Source organism: Hylobates moloch, unplaced genomic scaffold, assembly GCF_009828535.3.
Source record: "Hylobates moloch isolate HMO894 unplaced genomic scaffold, HMol_V3 SCAFFOLD_18, whole genome shotgun sequence".
Lineage (NCBI taxonomy): Eukaryota > Metazoa > Chordata > Mammalia > Primates > Hylobatidae > Hylobates > Hylobates moloch.
The window spans coordinates 10,615,096-10,639,807 of record NW_026652293.1 but is presented as its reverse complement, the minus strand read 5'-3'; the positions used below and the strand labels follow the sequence as shown (position 1 = coordinate 10,639,807).

General features: G+C 55.7%; 3 protein-coding genes across 8 annotated transcripts in view; 1 reads left to right on the top strand and 2 right to left on the bottom strand.

The window, feature by feature from the left end:
• ADORA1 (adenosine A1 receptor) overlaps nucleotides 1–5,153 on the top strand; it is a 39,822-nt gene extending 34,669 nt beyond the window's left edge. For all 5 annotated transcript variants that reach the window (XM_032136555.2, XM_032136558.2, XM_032136557.2 and 2 more), the window contains one exon: nucleotides 3,050–5,153. In XM_032136555.2, coding sequence (XP_031992446.1) covers nucleotides 3,050–3,689 — 640 coding nt within the window. In that variant the 3' untranslated portion in view covers nucleotides 3,690–5,153. The remainder of the gene's footprint in view (nucleotides 1–3,049) is intronic.
• A 408-nt stretch (nucleotides 5,154–5,561) lies between these two features.
• MYBPH (myosin binding protein H) lies at nucleotides 5,562–13,588 on the bottom strand. Its single transcript, XM_032136554.2, has 11 exons — nucleotides 13,313–13,588; nucleotides 13,089–13,223; nucleotides 12,192–12,359; nucleotides 9,719–9,807; nucleotides 9,149–9,344; nucleotides 8,827–8,966; nucleotides 8,059–8,218; nucleotides 7,003–7,139; nucleotides 6,656–6,842; nucleotides 6,375–6,425; nucleotides 5,562–5,841 (listed from the first exon to the last, which is right to left on the bottom strand). The coding sequence occupies exons 1-10, from the start codon at nucleotides 13,563–13,565 to the stop codon at nucleotides 6,409–6,411; spliced, it is 1,482 nt and encodes a 493-aa protein (XP_031992445.1). The 5' UTR covers nucleotides 13,566–13,588; the 3' UTR covers nucleotides 5,562–5,841; nucleotides 6,375–6,408.
• Nucleotides 13,589–16,691: 3,103 nt separating this feature from the next.
• Nucleotides 16,692–24,482, bottom strand: CHI3L1 (chitinase 3 like 1). 2 transcript variants are annotated; one of them, XM_032136549.2, is made up of 10 exons: nucleotides 24,352–24,482; nucleotides 24,070–24,099; nucleotides 22,939–23,140; nucleotides 22,330–22,386; nucleotides 21,395–21,545; nucleotides 20,494–20,615; nucleotides 18,928–19,051; nucleotides 18,230–18,412; nucleotides 17,526–17,642; nucleotides 16,692–17,350 (listed from the first exon to the last, which is right to left on the bottom strand). In XM_032136549.2, the coding sequence occupies exons 1-10, from the start codon at nucleotides 24,374–24,376 to the stop codon at nucleotides 17,210–17,212; spliced, it is 1,152 nt and encodes a 383-aa protein (XP_031992440.1). In that variant the 5' UTR covers nucleotides 24,377–24,482; the 3' UTR covers nucleotides 16,692–17,209. The 2 variants fall into 2 exon arrangements, with proteins under 2 accessions (XP_031992440.1, XP_031992442.1); XM_032136551.2 differs by lacking the exon at nucleotides 18,230–18,412 and having other exon boundaries at nucleotides 16,698–17,642.
• Between the last annotated feature and the right edge of the window lie 230 nt (nucleotides 24,483–24,712).

Below are 24,712 nucleotides of genomic sequence, written 5' to 3'. Positions count from 1 at the left end.
TCAGCCAAGGTCTTGGGTCCAGCCCTTTCCCACCAGGGAGAAAATAGCAAGAAAAACAGATGAGAGCTGATACCCTAAGCTGCAGGGTCTGCTGGGACTGGGTCCTGGAGGAGCCCCAGGAAAGCTTTAACCCTGGGGGCTCCGGGCAGTCAGAAGGGTGAGGGGTGAGGAGAGAAGAGGGGAGGGAGCCACCTCTGTATCTAGAAGTCTCCTCTCTCTCTCTCCTATCTAGGGCTATCACTGTCTACCTCTCCTCTCTCCATAGGTCATCACTGCCCTGATGTCAGTCCCAGGCTGGATCCCCCAATCCGTAGGCTGGATGGCAGCACCAGAGGTCACCTAGCCCACCCCACTGACTCTGGGTGGTGCCTTCCTTGGGCAGGGTCTTGAAGTTCCCCTTTTAAATCTCTTAGGCAAGGGATATTTTCAACCTGCCAATCATCTGCATCTCAACAGCCCACAGCTAGCCTGGCACCCTGAAGGAGAGCTGGGCTTGGAGTCAGGAGACCCAGGCCAGTGGAGCTTCTAATCGGTGAAATGGGGTTTCCCTTATCTGCTGTGCTCACCACAGCAGCAGTTATGAGGATTACCTGAGACAGGACTGAGAAAGGGATTTATAAATGACAAATGTGGTATAAATGGCAGATGTGATGGGTGGTGGGGGTGGGCAGGACACCTGGCCCCATCCTGTCTGCAGCAGCAGCTCTCTTTCCCTGCTGAGGTTCACCCGGGGATCTGGCCCCACTGTCCGCTGTGTAGCTGCTGGGACAGCATCCCTCAGCCTTCAGAATGACCGACGTTCCTTTGGTCTTCACTGTAGACTCATGCCCAGAACTTTCCACCATATCTGAGAGGACACCATATCTGTGGGGAACACTTTGAGATGGTCAGGAACAAGATGTGAGCAAGATGTTTAAATAGCCCTTAGGCTGTGTTTGCTGAGCATCCGGAGATACTGGAATTTTCCAGGTGGCCATTTGTCTGGGAGCTTGGAGGGGTAAGAAGAGCTCAGGCAAAAGAATACTGGTCAGGTGTTTACAAAGTACTTGCACACATAGTATCTCATTTGATCCTCCCCCGCTGAAGTAGGTCTCTTTTACAGAGGAGACATTGATCTAGCGAGTTGCAGACTGGTGGCCCAAGTTTGGGTCTTCTGACTCCCAGTGTCTGCACCAGGCCTGGCCATTCTGCTGAAGGTACAGAGGAGGGAATGGGCTTCAATTACAGCAAGAGAGTGAGGATTGTATCTAAGAAAACTTCAGAGGCACAAGTGAACTGGTTACCTTTCAAGGCCTCTTGGTGGTGGTGGTTTGGGGCACAAGAATCCTATGATCACAGAGTAGGAGAGGGGAACTGCTCCAAAGGTGTTGGAGTCATCTAGTCCTCAATTTCTTCACTGGGACAATGAAGGGATAGAAAATGAGATTCCAAAGGTCTCTTCTAGTCCTTATCTTCTAGATGGGGTGGAGAGGGGCATCTGGTTCCTCCCACTCTGCAAATTGTCTCCCTTCCTACCCCTATAGCCTTCACAGAGCAGGTGGGCTTTGATGGATGGTAAAGGATCTAGGAGAAGCGTTGTCCGGGGCGAGCCAGACTTTAAGCATCATCGCCATGCAGGAGAAAGCCGCAGATTCTGCATCCCTGGGGCAGAAGGAAACAGTCGGCAGCCTCTCCCTTCACACTCCTGGGTCTCAGGAGCTGTTTACGTGCTCAGGAGGGCACTCCATCCATTTCAGAAGCCGCATTGGAAAATAACAACTGGGCAAGCTGCTGCTGCTCAGCTGCCTCCTTAGCACAGAGCTGGGTGAGACCCAGCCCTTGGCAGTGTCTCCAAGGCCAGTGTGTGGGCAGAAGCCATGATGGCTGCTGGCTAGATTGGTTTAAAGGGAAGTAGGAACCCCTGAGATATGGAAACGCCCAACCCTTGTGGCTCATGAGCAGCCTTGTCATCTATATGTTTCTATCTTCTTTGTGGGTCATGACATGAAAAAAGTTAGAAAGCTCTGGCCCTTGACTCAACCTATTTCCTTTAAAGGACATACCATGTCCTTTAAAGTTGTCTTGTTTATTTCCTTGCTTTTGTGTTATCTGTCTCTTCGCCCAAAATGTGAGATATGTAGAAGCAGGGATCTTTTATCTTATTCTCAGCACAGAGAGCAATGCCTAGCACAGAAAGCACTCGACAAATGCTTGCTGAATGAATGCATCCATGTATGTGTGCGTAAATGCATGAAGGAATGACTGAAGGTATCTAGCATGTAGTAGATGCTCAGTGAATATCAGTTTTCTTTCCTGAGCATCATTCCCAGTTAGCTTGGGAGTGCAGAGCTGGTTCTTGAGATCAAGCCCTTAGGAGGTATGTGCTGCACAGTGATTGGAAGGGGAAACAGGAGGTTAATATGGAGGTGGGAGATGGGGCATGGCAGGGGAGTATGGGACAAGGCCAAGGGAAGGGGGGTTGTGTGAAAGATTTTTTTAAATGACAGTTGTCTCTGCTGGCCCAAGAGAAGGGATGGTTTGTTAATCACCTGTGTGTTTCGGTCAGTGTAGACGTGTTTTAGGAAGCACAGGACAGTGCTGCCACCTTCCATGTGGCCTTGGGCAGATCCTGTGACTACTTTGAACCTCAGTTTCCTCATCCGCCGATTGTACAGTCCTCATTCTGCCGGTGACTTCCTACGCGACAAAGGCTGTCATGAAGCAATGATGAGATAACCCGTGGGGGCATGCTGAGCACATGGGAGCAATTTTTACTGTGGTCATTTCCTTGAACTTCCTAAAGGAGCTCCTTTGTGATTTTCTATTATTATTTTTGTCATTAATCGGGATTTCCTCTCTCTGCAGGAGAATAAGCCAATGCATGGCAAGCACTAATTCTTAGATCCTGAAGACTCGGCCCTCGAGCAAAAGACACGCACCTCCCCACTCACCGGGCCCTGGATGGGGAGGGTGCTCCTCTTAGAGGCCCCTGGAGGCCAGGCGTGCCTCAGAGGGGCCTTTCAAGGCAGCTGGGTGGCAGATCCTCACACTCTGCCCTCCTCTCCCCCAGGTACAAGATGGTGGTGACCCCCCGGAGGGCGGCGGTGGCCATTGCCGGCTGCTGGATCCTCTCCTTCGTGGTGGGACTGACCCCTATGTTTGGCTGGAACAATCTGAGTGTGGTAGAGCGGGCCTGGGCAGCCAATGGCAGCATGGGGGAGCCTGTGATCGAGTGCGAGTTCGAGAAGGTCATCAGCATGGAGTACATGGTGTACTTCAACTTCTTCGTGTGGGTGCTGCCCCCGCTGCTCCTCATGGTCCTCATCTACCTGGAGGTCTTCTATCTAATCCGCAAGCAGCTCAACAAGAAGGTGTCGGCCTCCTCCGGCGACCCACAGAAGTACTATGGGAAGGAGCTGAAGATCGCCAAGTCGCTGGCCCTCATCCTCTTCCTGTTTGCCCTCAGCTGGCTGCCTTTGCACATCCTCAACTGCATCACCCTCTTCTGCCCGTCCTGCCACAAGCCCAGCATCCTTACCTACATTGCCATCTTCCTCACGCACGGCAACTCGGCCATGAACCCCATTGTCTACGCTTTCCGCATCCAGAAGTTCCGCGTCACCTTCCTTAAGATTTGGAATGATCATTTCCGCTGCCAGCCTGCACCCCCCATTGACGAGGATCTCCCAGAAGAGAGGCCTGATGACTAGACCCCGCCCTCTGCTCCCACCAGCCCATATCCAGTGGGGTCTCAGTCCAGTCCTCACCTGCCCGCTGTCCCAGGGGTCTCCCTGAGCCTGCCCCAGCTGGGCTGTGGGCCGGGGGCATGGGGGAGGCTCTGAAGAGATACCCACAGAGTGTGGTCCCTCCACTAGGAGTTAACTACCCTACACCTCTGGGCCCTGCAGGAGGCTTGGGAGGGCAGGATCCTACGGAGGGACCAGGTGTCTAGAGGCAAGAGTGTCCTGAGCCCCCACCTGCCTGACCGTCCCACGAGCAGTCCAGCGCTTCAGGGCTGGGCAGGTCCTGGGGAGGCCGAGACTGCAGAGGAGCCACCTGGGCTGGGAGAAGGTGCTTGGGCTTCTGCAGTGAGGCAGGGGAGTCTGCTTGTCTTAGATGTTGGTGGTGCAGCCCCAGGACCAAGCTTAAGGAGAGGAGAGCATCCTGTCTGAGACCAATGGAAGGAGAGAGATTGAGGATGCACTGACCTGTTCTGTAGGAGAGACTGGCCAGAGGCAGCTAAGGGGCAGGAATCAAGGAGCCTCCATTCCCACCTCTGAGGACTCTGGGCCACAGGCCATACCAGGTTCTAGGGTGTCTGCTCTCCTTGCCCTGGGCCAGCCCAGGATTGTAAGTGGGAGAGGCAGAAAGGGTAGGTTCAGAAATCATTTCTGATATTTGCTGGAGTGCTGGCTCCACGCCCTGGGGAGTGAGCTTGGTGCGGTAGGTGCTGGCCTCAAACAGCCATGAGGTGGCAGCTCTGAGCCCTCCTTCTTGCCCTGAGCTTTCTGGGGGAGGAGCCTGGAGTGTAATTACCTGTCATCTGGGCCACTAACTCCACTGGCCGGCCTGATGTCAGGCCTGGACTGTCCTAGGTGATCCCATCTCTGCTTCTTCTGTGCCTGATGGAGAGGAGAACCCTAGACCTGCCAACTCCTGGGAGCATTCTGCCTGCCTGGGAACGGAATGGACGAGGGAAAGTGTCTGTAAGGACTCAGTGTTGACTGTGGGCCCCCCTGGGGTGGGTTTAGCAGGCTGCAGCAGGCAGAGGAGAGTACCCCCTGAGAGCGTGTGGGGGAAGGCCTTGCTGTCATGTGAATCCCTCAATACCCCTAGTATTTGGCTGGGTTTTCAGGGGCTTCGGAAGCTCTGTTGCAGGTGTCGGGGGGTCTAGGACTTTAGGGATCTGGGGAAGGACCAACCCATGCCCTGCCAAGCCTGGAGCCCTTGTGTTGGGGGGCAAGGCGGGGGAGCCTGGAGCCCCTGTGTGGGAGGTGGGGGAGCCTGGAGCCCCTGTGTCGGGGGGAGAGGGAGGGGAGGTGGCCGTCGAGTTGACCTTCTGAACATGAGTGTCAACTCTGGGACTTGCTTCCAAGCCCTTCCCTCTGTAGGAAATTGGGTGTGCCCTGGCTCCCAAGGGAGGCCCATGTGACTAATAAAAAACTGTGAACCCTGTGGAGAGCACATTGCTGGGTGCCCATCCCCACCACCGTTGAGGGCAACAAGACAGCTTCAGCAGAGAGGAAGCAATGATGGGGGCCGGGAGGAGCTGCGAGAGGGGGCATGTGGATGCGTTCGAGCAAGGAGGGTTCCAGAGAGGGTGTGTCTGTTTCCATAGTTATGCACTTGGGCTAGCAAACCCTGATCAGGAAGGGAGATCCTGAAAACTCACAGGCTCAGAACACCCCCCACACCCCCCCACCCCGCCCCAGCCATGACATCCTGAGACCTCTCCCATTGGCATCTTCCTCATGGTGACATATCTGGAGACCCCCTCATGGTGAAACATTCAGGCACCCCCTCACTCCTTGTGACACAGCGCCTCCCACTAGATGATGCCGCTCACTGGCACAGAGGCCCCGCACTGTAACACCGCGCATCTTTATTTGAGTGCTTCACACCCAGTGTGCAACTCCGCAAGGCACTCCAATCTCTGAGCCTTCCAGCACCCCTTGAGCCCCGTTAGTCTGGCCTGGGGCCTACCAGGCCCATTCCTGAGTTCTGGACACCAGCCTCTGGGGGAGGGAGGCCAGCAGGTACCAGGGGCGGTTCCATCAGCCGTCGCTATGGAAGCGGGGGTCTTGGGCATCTCTGGAGTTTGACTGTGGGCCTGGTGGACCTGGCCTCTCAGGCCTGCAGCACCTGGAGGAGGACATGCTTCCTGAGCCCCTGGTGTAAGCAGAGCTCGGCTGCAGGCCAGAGAGCTGCAGAGCGGGGAGGGGGAGCAGCACCGTCTTCCTCACCAGACCTCCCTCCCTCAGGCGCAATGCCCAGGTCTGAGCTCTGCCCACTACAGTTCTAGATACTTCCGTACTAATGCAGAGCCTCAGAACCACCAGGGGAAGGAAGGCAGGGAAAGGTTGTTATCCCCAGTTTTCGGATGAGAGAATGGATCCAAAGAGAACACCCTTGCTGAAGGTCACTCAGAGCTGGGAATAGACTCTGGTCGTGTGGCAGTCCACGGAATCACCCCCCTTCCAGGTGACACTGTCATCGCCTGGCCCTGCAATGTCACTGTGAGTCTCTGGACATGCGTGCTAGTTGCCTGTGTCCACAGGTTTGTACCTAGGGCTGACCACCACCTTCCCTTCTCACCCGAACCCCCTGCTCCCGGCCTCCTCTCCGCTTCTGTGCTGCCTGCAGAGGTAACAGCGGGGGTGGGTCAGGCCATTTACCTGGCTCCTCATCACAGCCTCCTCCCATGGCTCTTCAGTGCGTGGCTGAGGCTGGAAGAGATGCTGCAGTTAGAGCTTGGGGGAAGTGGCGGGGAACTGGCAAGGTTCACGGTTACATACCCTCTTCTAACCTGTCCACCCTCCCGCTTGGAAAGTAATCAGCACAGCCTGGCCCCAGTCTTACTACCCCTTCTCTTCTGCCTTGGTTTTAAGCTCTCTGATGCCTCTAGTCCAGCTCCAGAGAGGTGCTTACTCCTGTTCTCCCATCCTCAAACTCTCACCTTTGACCTCCAGCCGGCAGTCCACAGATGCCTCCCCCAGCACATTGATGGCCTTGCAGGTGTAGACCCCAGAATCAAAGGGGCTGGGTTTCCGGATCTCTAGGGTGCAGACGCCTTGCTCAGAGAGGGCGCGGTATTTGGGGTTGCCCTGGATCTCCATCTTGTTTTTCATCCAGATGATCTTGGGCTGGGAGGCATGGTCAGAAGAGAGCTGGGGAGGTGTGGACTGGGGTGGGGCCCTCAACGGCTATCCCCAGGCTTAGGTGTGGACGCCCGGAGGATTCCTCAGCCCTGCTGTCCCCACCCGCCCCCACCAGCCCAGGGCACAACAGGGCCTGGCCCCTCACCTTGGGTGAAGCTCGGACACTGCAGGACAGCTGGGTGCTGTAGCCAGGGGTGGAGGTGTGGTCGGCCAGTGGCTGGGTGAATGAGGGGGCTTCTGAGAAGTCTCGCTCAATAAACCCTTTAGGTTTGGCAGCAATATCTGGGTTCAGGGGAGAAAGTCGGGTGAATCTGAGCTTACAGGAGTGAAGGAGACCTGTTAGGACTGACTATGATCCAGGATCTATGGATAGCAAGTCACGGCTTATTTGCGGGAACTTGGACAATCTCAAAGAGGCAGAGAAAGCTGAGACTGTAGCTGGGTGGATCAGGGTGATGAGTAGAGACAAAAAGGTGGAAAAACCAGAGATGAGAGCGTCTTGGCAGAAGGTGGATGCTAGCAACTCAGAGATGCCACGTTTCCTTTGTGTTTGTCGTTGGAGACTTGACTGGCTTTCCTTTTTTAAACAAAAATTTCTTCCTAATTCTGTGCAGTTCAGGCTAGTGTTAAAAAAAGTTTGCCTTCTGGAACCCACACAGACTGTGGGCCGGAGAGGGCCTTGGGGCACACAAGGGACAGGGAAAAGGGCCCGGGGTTTAACATTTGACGCAAGAGGGTCAGGTGCCTGTGTGGAGACAGTAAATACTCCTATCTCTCTTGTCCATCTATGTGGTATGTATTAGGGTTGGGAAGCTTGTTTTAGCAAACTCACCCTTTTTAGCACACTACCCAACCATGCACAGGTCACCCTTTAGATTCCCTTCGGACACTCACTGCCTGAGACTCGGCGGCTGCTGTGATGCTGGCAGCCACACACCTCTTTGGAATAAGTACACAGCCTCCAAAGGGGCATCTTTCATTTGTGTGGATGTGCTCTGATGTGTTTGTTAAAATCAGCCAATCACATTCACTACTTTACAGCCACTCCATGTGTGTGTATGCATAGCTGTGGAGTGAGGGGACAGCAAGTGTTCCAGGGGCAGATGCCCAGGAGAAGCCCAGAGAGAGGGGTGCAGAGACGCCGAGGAAGAGGCGGGGACAGGGAGAGAGTTAGCACAGCCAGCTCCGGGCCCAAACCCACCTGCCTTCTGGATGTGGGCGAGCTCCTTGGTGACAGTGGCCGAGACGCTGAGTCCACACAGGTTTTCTGAGAAGACCCGGAAGGAGTACGAGTTGCCGATGATGAGGTCAGAGATGGTGCAGGTGGTTGGGTGGTAGCGCTCCAGCACTGTGAACCATTGCTGCAGGGCCCCGGGTGTCACCCTCGTTTCTCACCCCTGTCCTCACCCTCCCTGCTTACCCTGGAGCCCTCTCCTCACAGGAACTCATTCCATGCCCCCAACCCTGGGATGCTGAACCATCCAGCTTTGGGCCTCAGGGACATTGAATTGGAAGAAGGGGCCCCTGGGTCACTCAGGTGACCTCTGTAGGGTCCTCAGAGAATCCTAGAGCCTTCGTGCGCAAAGTGTGGCCCATGGAAGTGCAACTTCAGCATCACCTGGAAACGTCTTAGAAATGCAGGCCCTCAGCCCCCACCCTGGACCTACTGAGTCAGACTCTGCCTCTTAGCAAGCTCCCCAGGTGACTCATGTGGACATTAAGATTTGAGAAGCGTGGCTCCAGAACTTGAAAGGCTTCAGACAGCCCGGGCCAGCCCTCTTCACAGTCTTCAGGAGGCATCTGAGGTCCAGAGAGGAAGAGTCTTGCTAAGGGCCTCCGGGAGTCAGGTTAGCAGTGGGCAGACCAGAACTCGATCCCTAGACTCGGTCCCTAGACTCAGTGGGATGGGCCTTCCCCACCACCTTGACCACTTCGTACCCCGACCCCACTTTGCCTCAGCCAGCCTCACCCCTGTCTTTTTGTCTGCCTTCTGCACCGTGTAGCCCAGGAGCTCTGTGTTGCCTGTGTCCTGGGGTGGCGTCCACTGAAGAGCAGCATTGCAGCCCCAGACGTCCAGGATCCGGATGCTGCTGGGGGGTCCAGGTTTCTCTGTAGGCCCAGAGTGCGAGGGGAAGTGAGCGTGATGGCTAGGCTGGCCACAGAGCCCCCACACCCAAAATTTGGCTCCTGCCACACTCCCTTGGCCTGCTCCCATCAGCCGTCAGCTCTGGGATAGGAGGTCGGGGGCTCCAGGTCCCCCGTGAGGCAGCACTGTTCCCCTGGCTCCATACCAATCACCAGGATGTCAATGACTGCCTTGGCCTCCAGGTCTTCCACACGCACGGTGAGCTCGTAGTGGCCAGAGTCGGAGCGCTGGGCCGAGCGAATGAAGAGGATGGAGTCCTGGTCCCCGGTGCGCACGCTCACCCGCTGGCTGTCCAGGGCATGGCCGTTGTGGGTCCATGTGGCCTGAGGCTTAGGCTTCCCCTGGCAGGGAGAAGCCCCCAGGGTGAGTGTAGGAAGGTGCCAGAGTCCCCACACCCCCTTAACTCCAGGAGTCTCTGGACCTGTTCTCGGGGAAGCCTGTCCCATTGGCCCTTCTCAGGAGGGGCAGCAGAGGCTGGAGCCACAGGTGCTGCCCAGAGCCACATCCTCCAGGTGTCCAGCCCACTCTGGGGGCCCACCTGCCCATCCCCAGGCTGAGAATCACCAATGAGTCATGTGCATGATCGCCGGAGGACGAGGCCGTCTCGCTGGGTCTCAGCCGGACCCTTGGAGATCCTGCCATCTCCCAGGCTCCCCTTAAATGGGGGCCCGGGTTCCCACCCAGGCTCTTACCCTTGGGTGGGGGGAATACCCACCTGGAAGGGGATTTGCAGGTTGACCGTCTCTCCCACCTGGCGGATGTAGGTCTGACGGAGGTGGCGGGGGACACGGATCTTGGGGGCCTCTGGATCAAAGCAAGAGTCTGGGCTTAGCAGTGCAGTGGGGTGGCTGATTGGGGTTTCTGGGGTGGGGCAGGGGACAGCTGGTCAGGGATGCTGGCTGGGAGGAGGGTCCTGGGTGTGCCTGGCTGCCGTGGGGTCCCTCCTTGCAGGAAGGGTGAAGCTCTCACTCCTGAGGCCTAGGGGCCCAAATCCCTTAAGGGAGCAGGAGGTTTCAGGAGGTCAGTGCCTTCATGGTGTGAACTGGTAAGCATCCTGGGCACTCCCTTGGCGCCTCTACTCTGCCAGGATGGGATTTGCCCTGCATCCCAGGCATTCCCAAGCACCAGATGGGCCCCAGCTGACTCTCTGTCTCCCCCTGCTGGGGAGCAGGTGCTGCACTTGTCAGGCTACACTTCTAGGAAGGGGAGGCCACTGCCGTCTTCCTGCTCTAATATTCCCGACACTCCACAAGCCCAGGACTTTCAGAGAAGCCCTTATGAAACCCTGTTTGTCCATTCCTCTGTCTCCAGGCCCTACTGAGAGGTTTAGGATCTTTCCCTTCCTAAGTGAAGCCAGGGCAGGTATCCCCCCTTCTTCCTCTGTCCCCCTCCCATAATCTGTTAGTCTCAGAGCTGGGAAGTCCTTCCTGAAGGCCTACTTCAGCCACCTGCTATGCTAAGGAATGACCTTCTGACCCTCATCTGGTCAGGGGAAACCACTGAAGCCCCTGGGCGTTCTAAGGGAAGCTGCAGTGGCCACCACCCCTGTCCCCCGGGGTGGGTGCTGGGGCCAGGACTGAGGCTCCTCAGCAGCAAACAGGTGGCAGCAGTTGGTTGGTGGCACGCAAGGCAGAGGAGGATGAGACAGTGAGAAGGACACGGTGTCTCTGAGGATTAGCTGAGTGGGCACTTGGCTCTGGGAGCTCAGGCATGGAATGCTCTAGGGACAGCTGCAGGGGGTCAAGAATGCTTGGCAGCTCCAGGTGGCCAAGGAGAGACAGCTGAGCAGCCAAGGATCCTGGACAGGGCCCCCACTCTGCCTTGTGATAAGCCTGGCTGTTCCCCACTTGTTCACAGCCTCCTCTCCCTCTTCTCTCCAGGAAATCCCCTTCTCTCCTGCCAGAGGAATTTGAATGGAGAAGTGGGTGCTGAGTCTGGCTGGGTCCATCAATGCTGGGCCTCAGGGGCCTCTCAGAGTCTGAGGTCCCTGGTTCCCTGGGGAAGGCCCAGCACCCTCCCAACCAAGAGGCCTTCCTGGCACCTCCAGGACTAGCGTTGACACGGCCATACTGCAGCTGCCTGGTGGGGCCACATCTCACCTAGAGCCAAAGGCTGGGAATTAGGGTTGGGAGGCTTGGGTTTTGGGTGCCACCAGAGAAGACGCTCTGCAGTGCAGTGGGGCATGAGTGGTCCTGTGTAGGCATCAGACTCTGGGACTGCCAATAAAAGGCTGGGTGACCTCAAGGGATGCCCTGGGCTCCTTGGGATCACCTGGGGCCTCGATAGTCTATGAATCTAAGCTCCCTAACCCCATGGTTCCCATGTCTCTCAGGCCTCAGAGCTGAGCATTTCCTTTTGAATCCAGACTTGACCCCTCCTGTGGATCCCCTCTCCTTCTGGAGGCCTTGTCTAGAGCTACCAGAAGCCGTCCATCCCCTAGTGGAGGAGCAAGAAGGAAGGTGGAGAAGGCCTCAGGCCACCTGCCTGCCTGTGTCTCTCCTCACCCTGGGGGACTGTGCTGTCCCCAGAGACCTCAGATCAGACCAAATGACTCACTGTCATTAACAGACTGAAACCCGATCAGCTCTGGGAGGGGAGCGAGGGGAGGATTGAGGCTAATGCACCTTGCAAATAGAAATATTAGCAATGGGGATGGCAGCTGGCCTTCGGGGCCCCAGTGAGGTATGCCTTCTGCAATGGAGAAGTCTTCATGGGCCATTTGCAGTCCCTCTTTTTCTTTCCAGGGCCATGGTGGAACAAGGGGCAAGCAGGGCCTTCTCTCTGTTTCAAGACCTTTGAGAGAATCTGGAACCCAGGCCACAGGCAATGGGCAGAAAATGAGCGTTTATGGCCACTGGAGAGATTGAGATTAGAGAGAGAAAGAACAGATGGACTCTTAGCATTGAGCAGGTGACCCAGGGAACTTGACCTTTTGTTTCTGAGCCCCTTTCTCAAGGCATGGGGGCTGGACCACTCAGGGAAATGGCTTCTTAGACCTCCAGAGGCCCCTTGCTGCTGAGGAACCTGGAACTTTCTTAAGGCAAGATGGTGATAGCGTGTGGCTTGTGCATGTGCGCGTGGGACGGGGGAAATGACTGCCTGGTTCCCTCTACCTGCTGGCCTCAGTTTCTCCATTAGATAAGGTGTTTGGGAAGGGCTGGGGAGCTGAAGGCCAGGATGGGCTTTACCGATGTTCTCTCGGATGTGGATGGGCTGGTCCAGCATGGCCGGCGGGCCAGCCCCTGCGGAACTCACTGCAGACACGCGCAGGAGGAACTTGTCTCCCAGAGCCAGGTTCCGCACGGTCTGCTGGATCACCATCATGGGCCGGGCACTCACAGGCACCCACTCTGAGGCTGAGGGGATGGAGAGAGTGTGAGGTCTTGGCAGTGTGGCCACAGGCGCCCCTCTCCATGGGGCTTCTTTTCCTGCTGGTGATCTGGGGAAATCAGCCTCCCTCTCTGGGCCTCATTTTCCCCTTGTTTGCCTTCCCTGACTTCTTGTCAAATGGCATCAAAGACACCTGATGTCAGAGCCCTGAAACTGTGGTCAGAGATGAGGTTGTTGAAGCCCAGAGAGGGTTGGACACATTTGCAAAGTCACACAGCAAGGTAGGGGCAGAGGCAGAGGCCAGGCTGGACTTGGGCCATGGAGGGGGACAGTGGCAGCAGGGATGTGGCTCCCACAGCCCCGCCCCATTCCCGCTTTCTCCTCACTGTCTCTCACGCTAACATTCCCCTCTCCAGCTCCTGCCTCTCCACTTCCTACACTTCGGAGTCCTCTGAGACTTAGCGCTTCCTTACCTTCTCGCCAAAGGAGAACCCAGTGTCCCCTTACCCTTCCCTTACTCAGAGGCTCCTTGGAGCTGAGGACAAGGGAGCCCCTCAACCCACCCACCTACCCTTTCTTGCTCTCCTGCTGGTGGAGCAAGAAGGGGCAGGTGGGTGGGTTGAAGAGCCCACTGCTCGCATCCCCTCCTTCTGTATCTCTCCCAGACTGACCAACCACAGGGCCTGCACACTTGTCCCTGCAGCCCTCCATGACAATCTCCCCTGGGTGTATGCAAGACTTAGCCCAGCACTCACCTCCCTCTCTGCAGAGCTCCAGCACATAGCCCTGGAGGCCCAGCCTCCCCAGCCTCTCTGGGGGCTCCCAGCTCACAGTCACGGAGCTGTTGCTCACATCCTCCAGGGTCAGCAGCAGTGGGGCACTGGGGACATCTGGGGAGATGAAGAGGTTCATGGCCAAGAGCTCCCCTCCACCCCTGACATGCCTGCCTCCCTCCTCCCCCTGCCCCGCCTTCAGTCACCTTCACTTGGGGGTGCAGGCTTAGTGGCTGTGGAGGCTGCAGGGGCCTGTGGGGCAGAGGCCTGTGGCTTGGGCACCTGCTCTTCCCCGGTGGACTCTGATACTGCCACTTCTCCGGGAGGCTGTGCGGTGGGCACCTTGGCAGATTCAGATGTGGTCTCCTCTGGACTGCAGGCAGGGCCCTCGGAGGTGTTTTTTTCCATCATTGCTGGACTGGCTGAGGGGCCAGGCTGGAGTGTGCAGGGGTCAGCCATTGGGGGGCCTGGGCCTCTAGGGTGCCTGGGACACCTAGGTCCAGGCTTATATAGTCCTGGGCTGCCCCACCCCCAGCAAACGATTCCCAGCTGTGGGGTCAGGTCAAGCAGGAGGACTGGAGGGTGGAGAGGAGCCCAGACCAGGAATAGCTCTGGGGGAGGAACCACAAGGGCCCCTTGAGGAGTCACTCCCTCATCCATCACCCCGAGTGGCCTTCAACAGCCAGGGTGCTGGTGCCCAGCTGGGGGAGGGCGCAGATGGGTGAGATGGGACATTTAGCAGGCCGCGTGCCAGGTGTCAGGGCAATGGGAGGAAGAACTTCTATCTGGAGAATGCGCCCAGCTCAGGCTCTGTGTGTCTGGTGTCTACGGGGCCACTTGTGCCCAGAGCTTCTCAGACTGGGTGCTGGGGCCCTGACAGTTTGGGACAGTCTTCTTTGTGAGCGTTCCCAGCTTTGCCTTTGGGGTCCACGTTCCCTGGGCTCCCACAGTTCCCAGGGACTCTCGCCTGTGCTGTTTGAGGCTGAGGGCCCTACAGAGGGAGGGAATTGGGATGCTGAGGGTGGAGCTGCTCAGAGGATGGTCCTCCAGCATTGGAACCCCAGGAAGGGGCACTAAGTCTCCTGGCTCCTGTCTCAGTTGGGCAGCTGGTAAGGAGCTGGTCTCCTGTGATGCCTGCTGTGGCCTCAGTTTTCCACCTATTACAGAGAACCCCTCACCCTTCGGGGTGGGGTGCAGTCGTAGGCAGATCTGGAAGATGCCCTAGTGGAGGAGAGCACTCTGAAGCTTCTAGACTCTTCCAAGCAGGCTGTGGGCATGGGCTTTCTCAGGGTGCCAAAGGAGGCAGATATGGCCAGATTTCTAGTTATTGATTCATTTGTTCAATAAAATGTTAAGACTGGGAATCACTGGAAAGCCAGAAAATGCCATGTGTCAAGAAGGAGGGAGAGCATTAAGAACTTTTATTGCCGGTATTGGAGCAGTCACTCTGGAAAATGTGAGAGTTTTACTAGTGCCTAGTAAAATGGATGAGGTGCCTACTCCATGACCCAGCCGTGCCGCTCATGTAACACTCACACATGCCCCAGGATACATGGAGAAGAAAGTTCATGGTAATGTTATTTGTAATTGTTGAAATGTGGGGGAAAACAGCTGTCCCTCAACAGTGGGATGGATAAATAACTGTGCAGTGTTTATGCAACTGTAAAGCAAAATATGGGGTGAAATGAGCAACTTCAGCTACTCACAGACCCAGTGATGAGCAGAAGAGCGAGGCACACAGAAATGGTGCGTCTCATCTGTCTCATCTACATTAAATCCAAATGCAGTCAACACCAGGCTCTCTTCTTCAAGGTGCATCCGTAGGTGGTAAGGCCATAAAGGAAGATGAGGCCAGTACAAAAGTTAGGATGGCGATTGCCTCTAGGTGGAGGATCAGGGATATATGTGATCATGATGGCCGCAGGGGTGCTAATGAGGTGTCCTTTCCTGACCTGGGTGGTGGTTACACAGGTTCTTACTACATAGTTATTCTTCAAATTAAACAAATACATTTATGCACTCTTTAGCATGAAAGATGTGCTCACGATTAAAAAATAAGTAAATGTGATTTATTCAGGGCCTTCAGCAGCATGCATGCTCTTCCCTTTCCTGGGGACTGGGGACACCAGGGTGTGGCTGCCTCTCAACCCTGCTGTCCCTGCTGGGGAGTGGCAGTGCAGGGCCTGGGAGCCTCTGGATCTGGCCCTCCCTGGATGCCCTTGCCCTCTGCTAGGTGACTCCACGTCTTGCCAGGCAGGGAGCGGGTCCTGGAGACCCGATCTCCATCCTTGGCCTGTGACTCTGCAGCTATAAGCGAATGTGACTAACCCCACAGGACACTGAGTCAGCCCTGGAGAGCCTGTCCCAGGCTGGGGGAAGGGTGGCCCCAGGGGAGGGCAATTGGCTGCGCATGAGGGCTTGCAGCCCTGGGGTTTCCAAGATCCCTGTGTGGTGGGGTGGGCAGTGGCAGGGATTAGGGAATACTTGGCCCCACCAGCCAGAGGTGAAATGCCAGGTACCCCTTCCCTACACCCCACCCCACGCCTTGCCGAGTCCTTGCTTTCTTCGCCTTCAGCAGGGCTGTGACCTTGGGATCAGTAGCATCTGCCCAGCTCCAGCTGGTTCAGATTTCAGATATTTCCTCCTTCCCTCCACTTCAAACCAGAGTCACAAACCATCAGGCCAATTTGTGATTATCCTAAGTCACAGATAATCCAAACATCAGAGAATCCACAAATCAATTCTCTTTAGTTTTGGGGTGTGTATCTGGAGTCTTTTTGGATAAAGGCATTCCTGGGGCCCTGGGAATTCAACAGAAGCCCGATGAGAGCATCTCCACCTCATAAAGGCTGAAAATCTGTCTATTGTTCTGAGTCACCCCATCACATCCTCCCGACCTCCTATCTCAGGCCAGCTTGAGCAGAGGTACTTTGATCTCTGAATGGTTGGAGGGATGAGTGTTAGGGGAGGGGTGAGCAGAACAAAGGGCTAAGCCCAGAACTAGGACTGTTGACAGATTTCAGCCCAGCCATGGAATGGGTTGCTTCCAAGGTAATCAGCTGCCCCTCACTGGGAGGCTGGAGGGCCATCTCTCAAGCACTCTGCAGGGACTCCAGTCCCAAGAGGCAGGAAGGGTGCATGAGATGACATCTGTATTTCCTGCTGGCCCTGAGGGTCCAGGGTTCAGGGCTTTCTAACCTGGTCCTGTGATGATCTCCCACCACCTTCCCGTGGATCAGAAGAGATGGACTGTTGGGATGAAAAGCCTTCTTTCCCAGGGCCTGCTAGCCTTCAGGAAACAGAAAACGTTTCTTTCAACAGGGAATTTAATTTAGAAATCTGGATGGCAATGACTTTAATATTTGGAAGGCCATCAGCCATGCTTGGGTTAAGTCCAAGGCAGGTGAATCTGAGGACGCTGGCCTCCCACTGGGGCTCTCTGCGGCTAGGCAGAGGACATGGTGGCCTCATCTCTGCAAGCTCAGGGGTCCCAAGCCTCAGAGGAAGGAATCCAGACGAGATGGGGGAGGTGAGTCCAATGGGTCTAGTGGGCGCTCAAAGATAGACCAAAGCAAAGCGCCAATACACTGTTAAGCTCTTGTACTTTATTGAGCAGCTGTGGAATTAGGAAGGGGAAGTAGGATAGGGGACACGATTACGTTCCTAAGTGAAGGTTTCAAGCTGGGCTTTGCAGAGGGTATAATTAGTATGGTCACTGTGTCTTGTAGGATGTTTGGCTACTTGGTGATAGAGCTTGCCAAAATGGTGTCCTTTGATAAGGAGGGCTGGGGGGCCAGGGAGTTGAAGAAATTCCCTTGCCAGGCTTGGGGGTCTGTAAACATTTCCATTAATCAACAAGTGTGTACTAGTCCCGAGTCTTACATTGTGATGCCTCACTATCCCCACAGCCCCATCCCTACCTCCCTGCCCACCAGGGCTGAGCTCAAATCTGTGTGTTGTGGCCCTCTGCATAGGCTCCAAGGGAGGGAGACTGAGGCTCAGCCTGGGACTCAGCAGGGCAGGTGATCAGGCTCCTGGCCAGCTGGAGCCAGAGGGGGACGGGGCATCCTTGGCCCCCGTGCTGTATGCAGAAGAACAGAGGGCTAAGTTGCAGCGAGTGCATCCTTGATGGCATTGGTGAGAGGGAAGCGCAGATCCTGGCCGCAGAAGGAGCCCTGGAAGTCATCCAGGTCCAGGGCCCATACCATGGCGCCCGCCAGCTGCCTGTCCTTCAGGTACTGCACCTGGCAGGGGAGGCCCAGAGGAGCAGGGCTGGGTTCCCTGACCCAGAGTGTGTACAGGGCACAGGTGCTCTGTGAGCCCAGCCCAGCCCTCAGTGCAAGGGACAGGAATCTGGCTGCTGGGAGCGGGGCCTCCTTCTTTCTGTTTGTCCTGAGGCGTGGCCTTGGGGAAACCTACCTTGCTTTTGATGCTTTCCCGGTCGTCGTATCCTACCCACTGGTTGCCCTTGGTGGCATAGGGGACCTGCTGGCCGAGGATTCTATGGACTGTGGCTCCGCGCAGGAAGTCACAGATCTGAGCAGATAACAGGGGAAAGGTAGTGTGGGGAGTCATGCCGAGACCTTGCAGGTCACCAGGAGATGCCACTCTCCAAATCTCTTTTAGCTCCTGCTCCATCCCGCAGCCTCACTCTCTCCAGGGTCTGCAGGCTGCATGCGTCACATAAGTTGATATAAAACAGATGCAAATGTCCCAGAGATGGTGGCTGCCTTGGCCCTGCTTAGCTTCTTCCATTTAAACAGAGATGTGAGGCCTGCTGGTTGACACTGAGGACAGGCCCAAGGCCACACAGAGTAGCGGAGGCTAGAATGAGACAAAAAATCTGCCTCTTGACCTCTGCTCTTTCCTGGGCTGGAAGGAAGACCTCATAGCCAGAGGGATATCCCAGGGGCCTAGTGGTGCAGGCCCATGTGCCCGTACCTGCTGGAGACTTTCAGCAACAAATGTCCTAACCTCTCCCTTCCACTTCCTCAGGCATGCTGGGGCAACCAGACATTTTCTTTATTCCCAAAGGAGAAAAAGCAAGAACGTGGTGGGGAATCACCTTCCCCAGGGCTGCTGGTGGTGTGGGGGAATCCTACCTTCTCCCCTAACTCCATTACCTCATAGTAGGCAAGGGTCCCTGCCTCCTTGGTGAACCGGCCTGGAATTCCTGGTCCTGAGACTGGGGCTCCAACACCAGCCTCAGAAGAAGCCAGAGTGAAGCTCTTCCCGAAGGTGGGGATGCCCATCACCAGCTTACTGGCAGGAGCCCCCAGCCTCAACATGTACCCCACAGCATAGTCCTGGGTGGGGTAGGGTGGGAACAACGTGAGCAGTTAGTGCGCAGGTGCGGAAGTTTGAGCAATTAATACTGCCGCCTTGGCAGGGGTTATAGGGATATGGTACACTGGGGATTCCCCAGTCCCTCCGGGAACTGATCATGTCACTTTAAAGTGAATTTTACAGTTTCATTCTTGAAAAAAAATCCTTTGAGTCATAGGAAGGGACCATTACTATTTGACAGATGCAGAAATCAGGTGGTTGGCTCTGGGGGCACAATGACTCCTACCTCCTCGGCTCCCAGCCTCTCTCCATTCAGCCCCCTGCCCTCACTCCATTTACCCTGCAGACCACCTTCCCAGAGCAATGGATCACACCCAGACTTTGGGCCTCAGTTTCCTTATCTGTGGAATGGGCCTCATAACCCCTCTCTTGCAGGACTGTACTGAGGACTAGAGGGGTTGGTGTGTAAGCACTGGCAGATGGCAGGTCTTGCGGCCCCTTCTTGGCCCCTCCCTCCCTCCTTCTGGGAACTCACAGTGTTGCTGAATCTGTCAGGACTTGCATCCTCCTGGCCTCGGAACAGGGGACTGTGATGGCCTGTGGTCCCACGCCAGGCTCCATGAAAATCGTAGGTCATGATGCTAATGAAATCCAGGTGTCTGAGGAGGAAGGGGATGGAGGGTGGGGCAGGAAATTATTAACAGAAAAGCTTTAGGCCGGGTGCGGTGGCTCACACCTGGAATCCCAGCATTTTGGGAGGCCGAGGCGGGTGGATCATGAGGTCAGGAGTTCAAGATCAGCCTGGCCAAGATGGTGAAACCCCGTCACTACAAAAACTACAAAAATTAGCCAGGTGCGGTGGCAGGAACATGTAGTCCCAGCTACTCGGGAGGCTGAGGCAGGAGAATCGCTTGAACCCGGGTGGCAGAGGTTGTGCCACTGCACTCCAGCCTAGGCAACAGGGTGAGATTTTGTTTCAAAAAAAAAAAAAGAGAAAAGCTTTTGGGGTCCCATTTAAGGCCCCAGCAGGATGTGAACGAGGGAAGCAGACAGCAGCCGAACAGGCTGCTAGCCTGAACCCCAGCAGTCCCCAGTGACCTCGGTCCCCATTGCTGGCACACCTCCCTGTGCCACTCCAGGGCATGGGCTCAGGGTCCCACAAGGGTACTTCAGTCAAGAATGGGTCCTCTGTTATGCCCAGCACACGTCTGGGAGCTGGCCTCCATCCCACCTTACCCCCACCACTCCTGCCATGCTTGTCTTAGTGAAAGCAGATTAAAAGTAGCATCAACAGACAGCCTGGTGGGGAAAGAACAGGGCCAAAGGATGACCTGAACCTAAGATGACTGGGGTGGGAGGAGGTTTTGCACACCCGCACCGGTGAGCCCACTGGGGGTGGATTGCATGAATACGGATATGTGGGGCAAATGGTTGACAGCCACCTGTTTCCCACCCTCTAAAGAATCCATTTAATTAAGCACCGAGTTTACACCTCCCTGGGATCCTAAACAAAGCTCTGAAGTCATTTTGAAGAGTCTTTGTTCCTTACTCCTGGGTTTCCCGAGACCCACGGCTCTGCTCTCAGGAGAGAGGAGGCTGCTTGGCTGTTCCTTGTTCCTCACAGGCATGAGGGGTGGGGTGAGGATGAGGCATGGGGCCAACAGGAAAGGGGGAGGCCTGTGTGTGTGAGAGAGCCTTGAGGATTCCCCAGCACTCTAGAAAGAGGCTGCTGTGCGGCCTCTCCAGCGCCCAGCACTCTGCTGAGCCTGGCGTGGAGAAAATACTCTGCAATGGCTGGAGGGTTTGAATAGTTTTTCCACTTCCCTTTCCAAAATACTTTCATAGCAGCTCTCTCAACTGCTCAGCAACAGCCCAAGCAAAAAAGGAAAGGCAAGGATTGTTATGCCTCATTTGACAGATGGGGAAACTGAGGCACAGGGCAGGGAAGTGACTTGCTCAAGGTCACACATCAAGGTTTTGGAAGAACTGGGACTGGAAGCCCAGTGTCCTCAGTCTACATGGAGTGCTAGGGCTCGGGGTGGCGGGGAAGCAGGAGTATTGGCAGAGGTTCTGGGGAGGCTGCCTGGGGCAGGAGACTCACTGGGATATCTTGGCAATGTCATAGCTGCTGTCAATGGTGACCTTCCCCGCAGACACTGCTGCGCTGAGCAGGAGCTGCTTTTTCCCTGGCTGGGCTTCCTTTGCAAATTCGGCCTTCATTTCCTAGATGGGAGACAGGGAGGTGAGAGAAAGGGTCCCAAGTGGCATGAGAGGTAGACTCGTCGAGGGGTGCCTAGGTCTCTGCGCATCCCATTTGCTGTTCTCCCCAGCCTGCCTGGGGCCTAGTGGAAGTGATAAAGTGGCTCATCAGTGGTCCCATCCTCAGGTCACCTATCCTTTTCCTAAAAAATTGACTAATCTTGTCCCCAAACCCATGCACACCCATCAGCACTCAATTACTCCCTGTCCTGGAGGGAGCATCGGAACAGTGGGTGACCCCTATTGGCCTGCAGATGACTTTGGGAGACATTTGCCTTTCAGTCTGTGCTTTGTTCTAGCTGGTACATGAAATCTCAAAGTGATTTCTGTTGGTATTGTGAACAATTTGTTTAGACTCTCCTTCTGCCCCTGGTAACTGGAGATGCTTAGGCTGACCCCAGGCAGAGCTGAGAGCTGCTGGACACAGTGCATGCTGGGTATGGTTGGCATCAGTATGGGCTCGAAGGGTGGACAATGGGCATTGCACTAAGTGGGTAGTGATGAGTGGGTGCTCCACTCAGTCACAACCTTCCACCTCTTAGAACCCCACTCCCACCTCCCACCATGGTCACAAGAAGCCTTCCTTTCTGTGTGAGATCTTCAGGGCACAGGGTCCCAGGACACTGCCCCGAGGCTGAAGTCCCTCTTCAGCCTCAGGAGGACAGCAGCTGATGCCGCCTTCTAGCCCACCCCATTCCCTCATGCCTGCCCACCTCCCTTCCTGTCCCTGACCTGACCAGCACCTTGATCAGGGTGGTAAAATGTTGCTTGTCTCTCCGTCCAGGGTAAAGCCAGGCAAGGTCCAGCCCATCAAAGCCATGGGTGCGCAGAAATGGCGGTACTGACTTGATGAAAGTCCGGCGACTCTGGGTGTTGGAGGCTATCTTGGAAAATCTAGGACCAAAATCAGCCCCGTAGCATGCTCAGCACTGATATGCTAGGTGCCTTGGTCTTCTGGTGGGGTTTCCAGGACCTGCAGAGCTGGGATCCTGAGGCCACACAGCTCTGGGAGGGCATGATTGGGACAGGGGTCACCTCCAGGCATGCATGTGCTTTAGAGCCACGCATTCCAGGTTTCCAAGTCTGGCTCTGTCACTTACTAGCCAGCCACTGTGAAAGGTTATAACCTGAGTCTCAGTTTCATCATCTGTAAAATGGGGACAATTATAACAGCTCACCTTGCTGTCGTGAGGACAACATGGGATCATGGGGAGACAGGGTGCTGGACACACAGAGAGAACCCAGCACATGGGTGCCAAAGATGGCCATATCCACCCCCATTTCAAGCCCTGCTCCAACCCCACCTAATCTGAAGACTACTCCCAGGGTCTCCCCACTCCTCAATTTCCTCATTGGTTTCCATCTCTCTCTTTCCAGCCTGAATGGCAGTAGCCCTAGAAGTCCCATATTTTCCGGCCTGTGAGTTAGTAAATAGAGCATCGGCAGGGAATTGGGAGATCCACTGTTAACCTGCTGTGTGACTCTTGGCAAGTCCCGCTCCCTCTCTGGGCTCTGCTTTCTTTGCTGCACTTCAGGCAGGCCCCTGATAACCAGGTAGGACTTGTACCTAACCAGTCTGGAGTCCCTGGAACATCCATATAGTGGGTGGGGGAGACCCAAGCTCCTCACTCCTATGCCATCATCCTCTGCTGTCCTGCCCCTGGGGAGAGGCTCCTACCTTTGAGAGCCAAAGTTCCATCCTCCGACAGACAGGAGAGTCTTCAGGTTGGGGTTCCTGTGGAGCACAGGAGGTGGGGAGGGCAGGGGTGGAATGACATTGTCATGACCCTGGGTGGCCCCATGTCTGAGAGGCCATAGTAGGTTTCCTGCTTTGGGTGAGAGGCTGGGTTAGGTCGCTGATGTCCTCCCATAGGACATCATGGGAATCCCATAGAGAGATTCATAGTGGTGGATCTCTGAGGGGTCACAGGCTTCATGGGAGTTACTCTGAGGTCTGCTGCCCATTTTTGTTTTCCCCAGTGGAAAAGACAGAGTATGGCAAAGTAGAGTCATTCTCATTTTCCATGCTCCCTGGAAAGCACATTAGGGGGAGGAGAGGGCTCCCCTCTCCCAGAGGGGCTCAGCTGCGCTTCCATCTACAGTCTCTCATCACCCCAAATATTGCCCAGCACCTACGGTCATCCCCTCCACCCATTTAAGCCAAGCCCCTCTAATTCTCCAACCATAGGTGAGTAGGGTGGGGCCTCGCCCATCCTCCTGGGTGGAGTTGCCCTGCCCTGGGACCAGCCCAGCTGGTCCCTCCTCTCCTGGCCAGCCGTGGCCCAACCTGTTCTTGAGTGTGTTGAGCATGCCGTAGAGTGTCACATCATTCCACTCCCAGGTGTCGATGTGATCGTTGCTTATATTGGCAAAGCTGTAGATGATGTGGGTACAGAGGAAGCGGTCAATGGCATCTGGGAAGCAGCTCCCATCGCCTTCCCGGTACTGGGACCAGCTGGTGTAGTAGCAGACCAGTTTGTATGCAGAGCCTGAAGGAGAAGTCTTGGGTGGGGCCTGGGCCAGGATTCCGCAAGAGACCTCAGGCTGAGCCCAGAGCTGAGCACCAATAGGGTGTGGGGGTGGGTAGGGAGGAGTGGGGTGCAGATTGTGAGCAAAGTCAGAACTCTTAAATGAAAGGAGCTGGTTCAGGTCCCCCTCCCTCTGGGGAGTTCCCTGACTGGTGAAAATGAGGCCTATTCTGAAAATGCTTAGAAAAGATCAAATGCAGGGGATGAATACGATACAGGCACTGTGTGGGGGAAGGGTAGGAGCTGGTGAATAAGGGTGAAATGGGACTTGGTGCCAGCACAGCAGGCTTCCTGGAAGCAGTGGCTTTGTGGGAGGGGAAGGCCCAAGATAGCCTGTGTCACAGATGGCCCTGGCTTTCAGGCTGGCACCTTTAGTGACCTGCAGTGAGGTCCTTCATCCATGAGGGACTCTGGCCCACCTTTCTCTGCCTCCTGGTGAGAGTACCTCTAACTTGTAACCCACCCAGAATGGCAGTCCTGTGCTCCCTCGGCATGTCCCCCAAGCTGAGGCACAATATCACAACGGACCAGGAAGTGCTTCCTCGCCTCTAATTCTGTTTCTCCTTCTGCAAACAATGTGGGCATCACGCATCCAAGCAGCTACTGGGCAACTGTACTAGCGGCTCCCAGGGGCTGTCAGTCAAAGCCTTCGCTGAACCAGGACCTTTTAAAGTTTCTTATTTTGAGAATTTTCACATATACCAAAGAGTACCATAAAATAAACATCCATATACTCCTCACTCTGGTTTAGCAAACGTGAATATTTCGAAGCCATTGGAAGCACAGAAGAAACTGGCAAAGTGTTCCCCTGGAGCTAAGACCTCCTCCACACCTGCCCTGTGCCCTCACCACGCCTCTGGACTTAAAGTGGCGGTGGAGGGATTACTCACAGCACTGGAGCAGCACCAGGACCACAAAGCCTGAAGAGAAATCCAGGATCAGACCCCTGCAAGTGCATCCTGCCCTTCTACCCTGCTCCCTTCCCCAAGCAACTGAGAGCCCCCACTCCCTCCCTGCCTCCTGGTTGCAGCCTCAGTCCCTCCCCTGGCTCTGCTTCCCCTCCCCCTCTCCCCACTCCCTTCGTCCCTCACCCAGCAGGCAGATGGCTCTGCGGGCTGTCTGGGCCTGAAAACCCACAACTCTGATGGATTGACCTTGGCTAGCCCAGATACCTGTTTGAGCCGCCTTCACACCCATTCTGGCTGCAGCAGAGCAGGGCAGGGTGTGGCCTCTTCCCTTGCCCACGGCTCCTGGTGCCAGCTACCTAGACAGGGCCTCTTCCCCAGGCCCTGTACTTCCTTTATATACCTGTCCCACTCCACTCCCCCGCGCAGCAAACCAGCCCTTTTATGGGAACTGAGTTATGTGTCAATGAAGGAATGACGAGGCTGGCAAGTGGAGGCGGGGGAGTACTATGGATTACCAGAGGAGGGTTGAGAAACCGCAGAGTTTTGAAAACTTGGGTCAGGTCTTCATGAGGCACCTGCCAGCAGAAGAGCCACCAGGGTGCTGATGGGGGGCTTCCGGAGATGT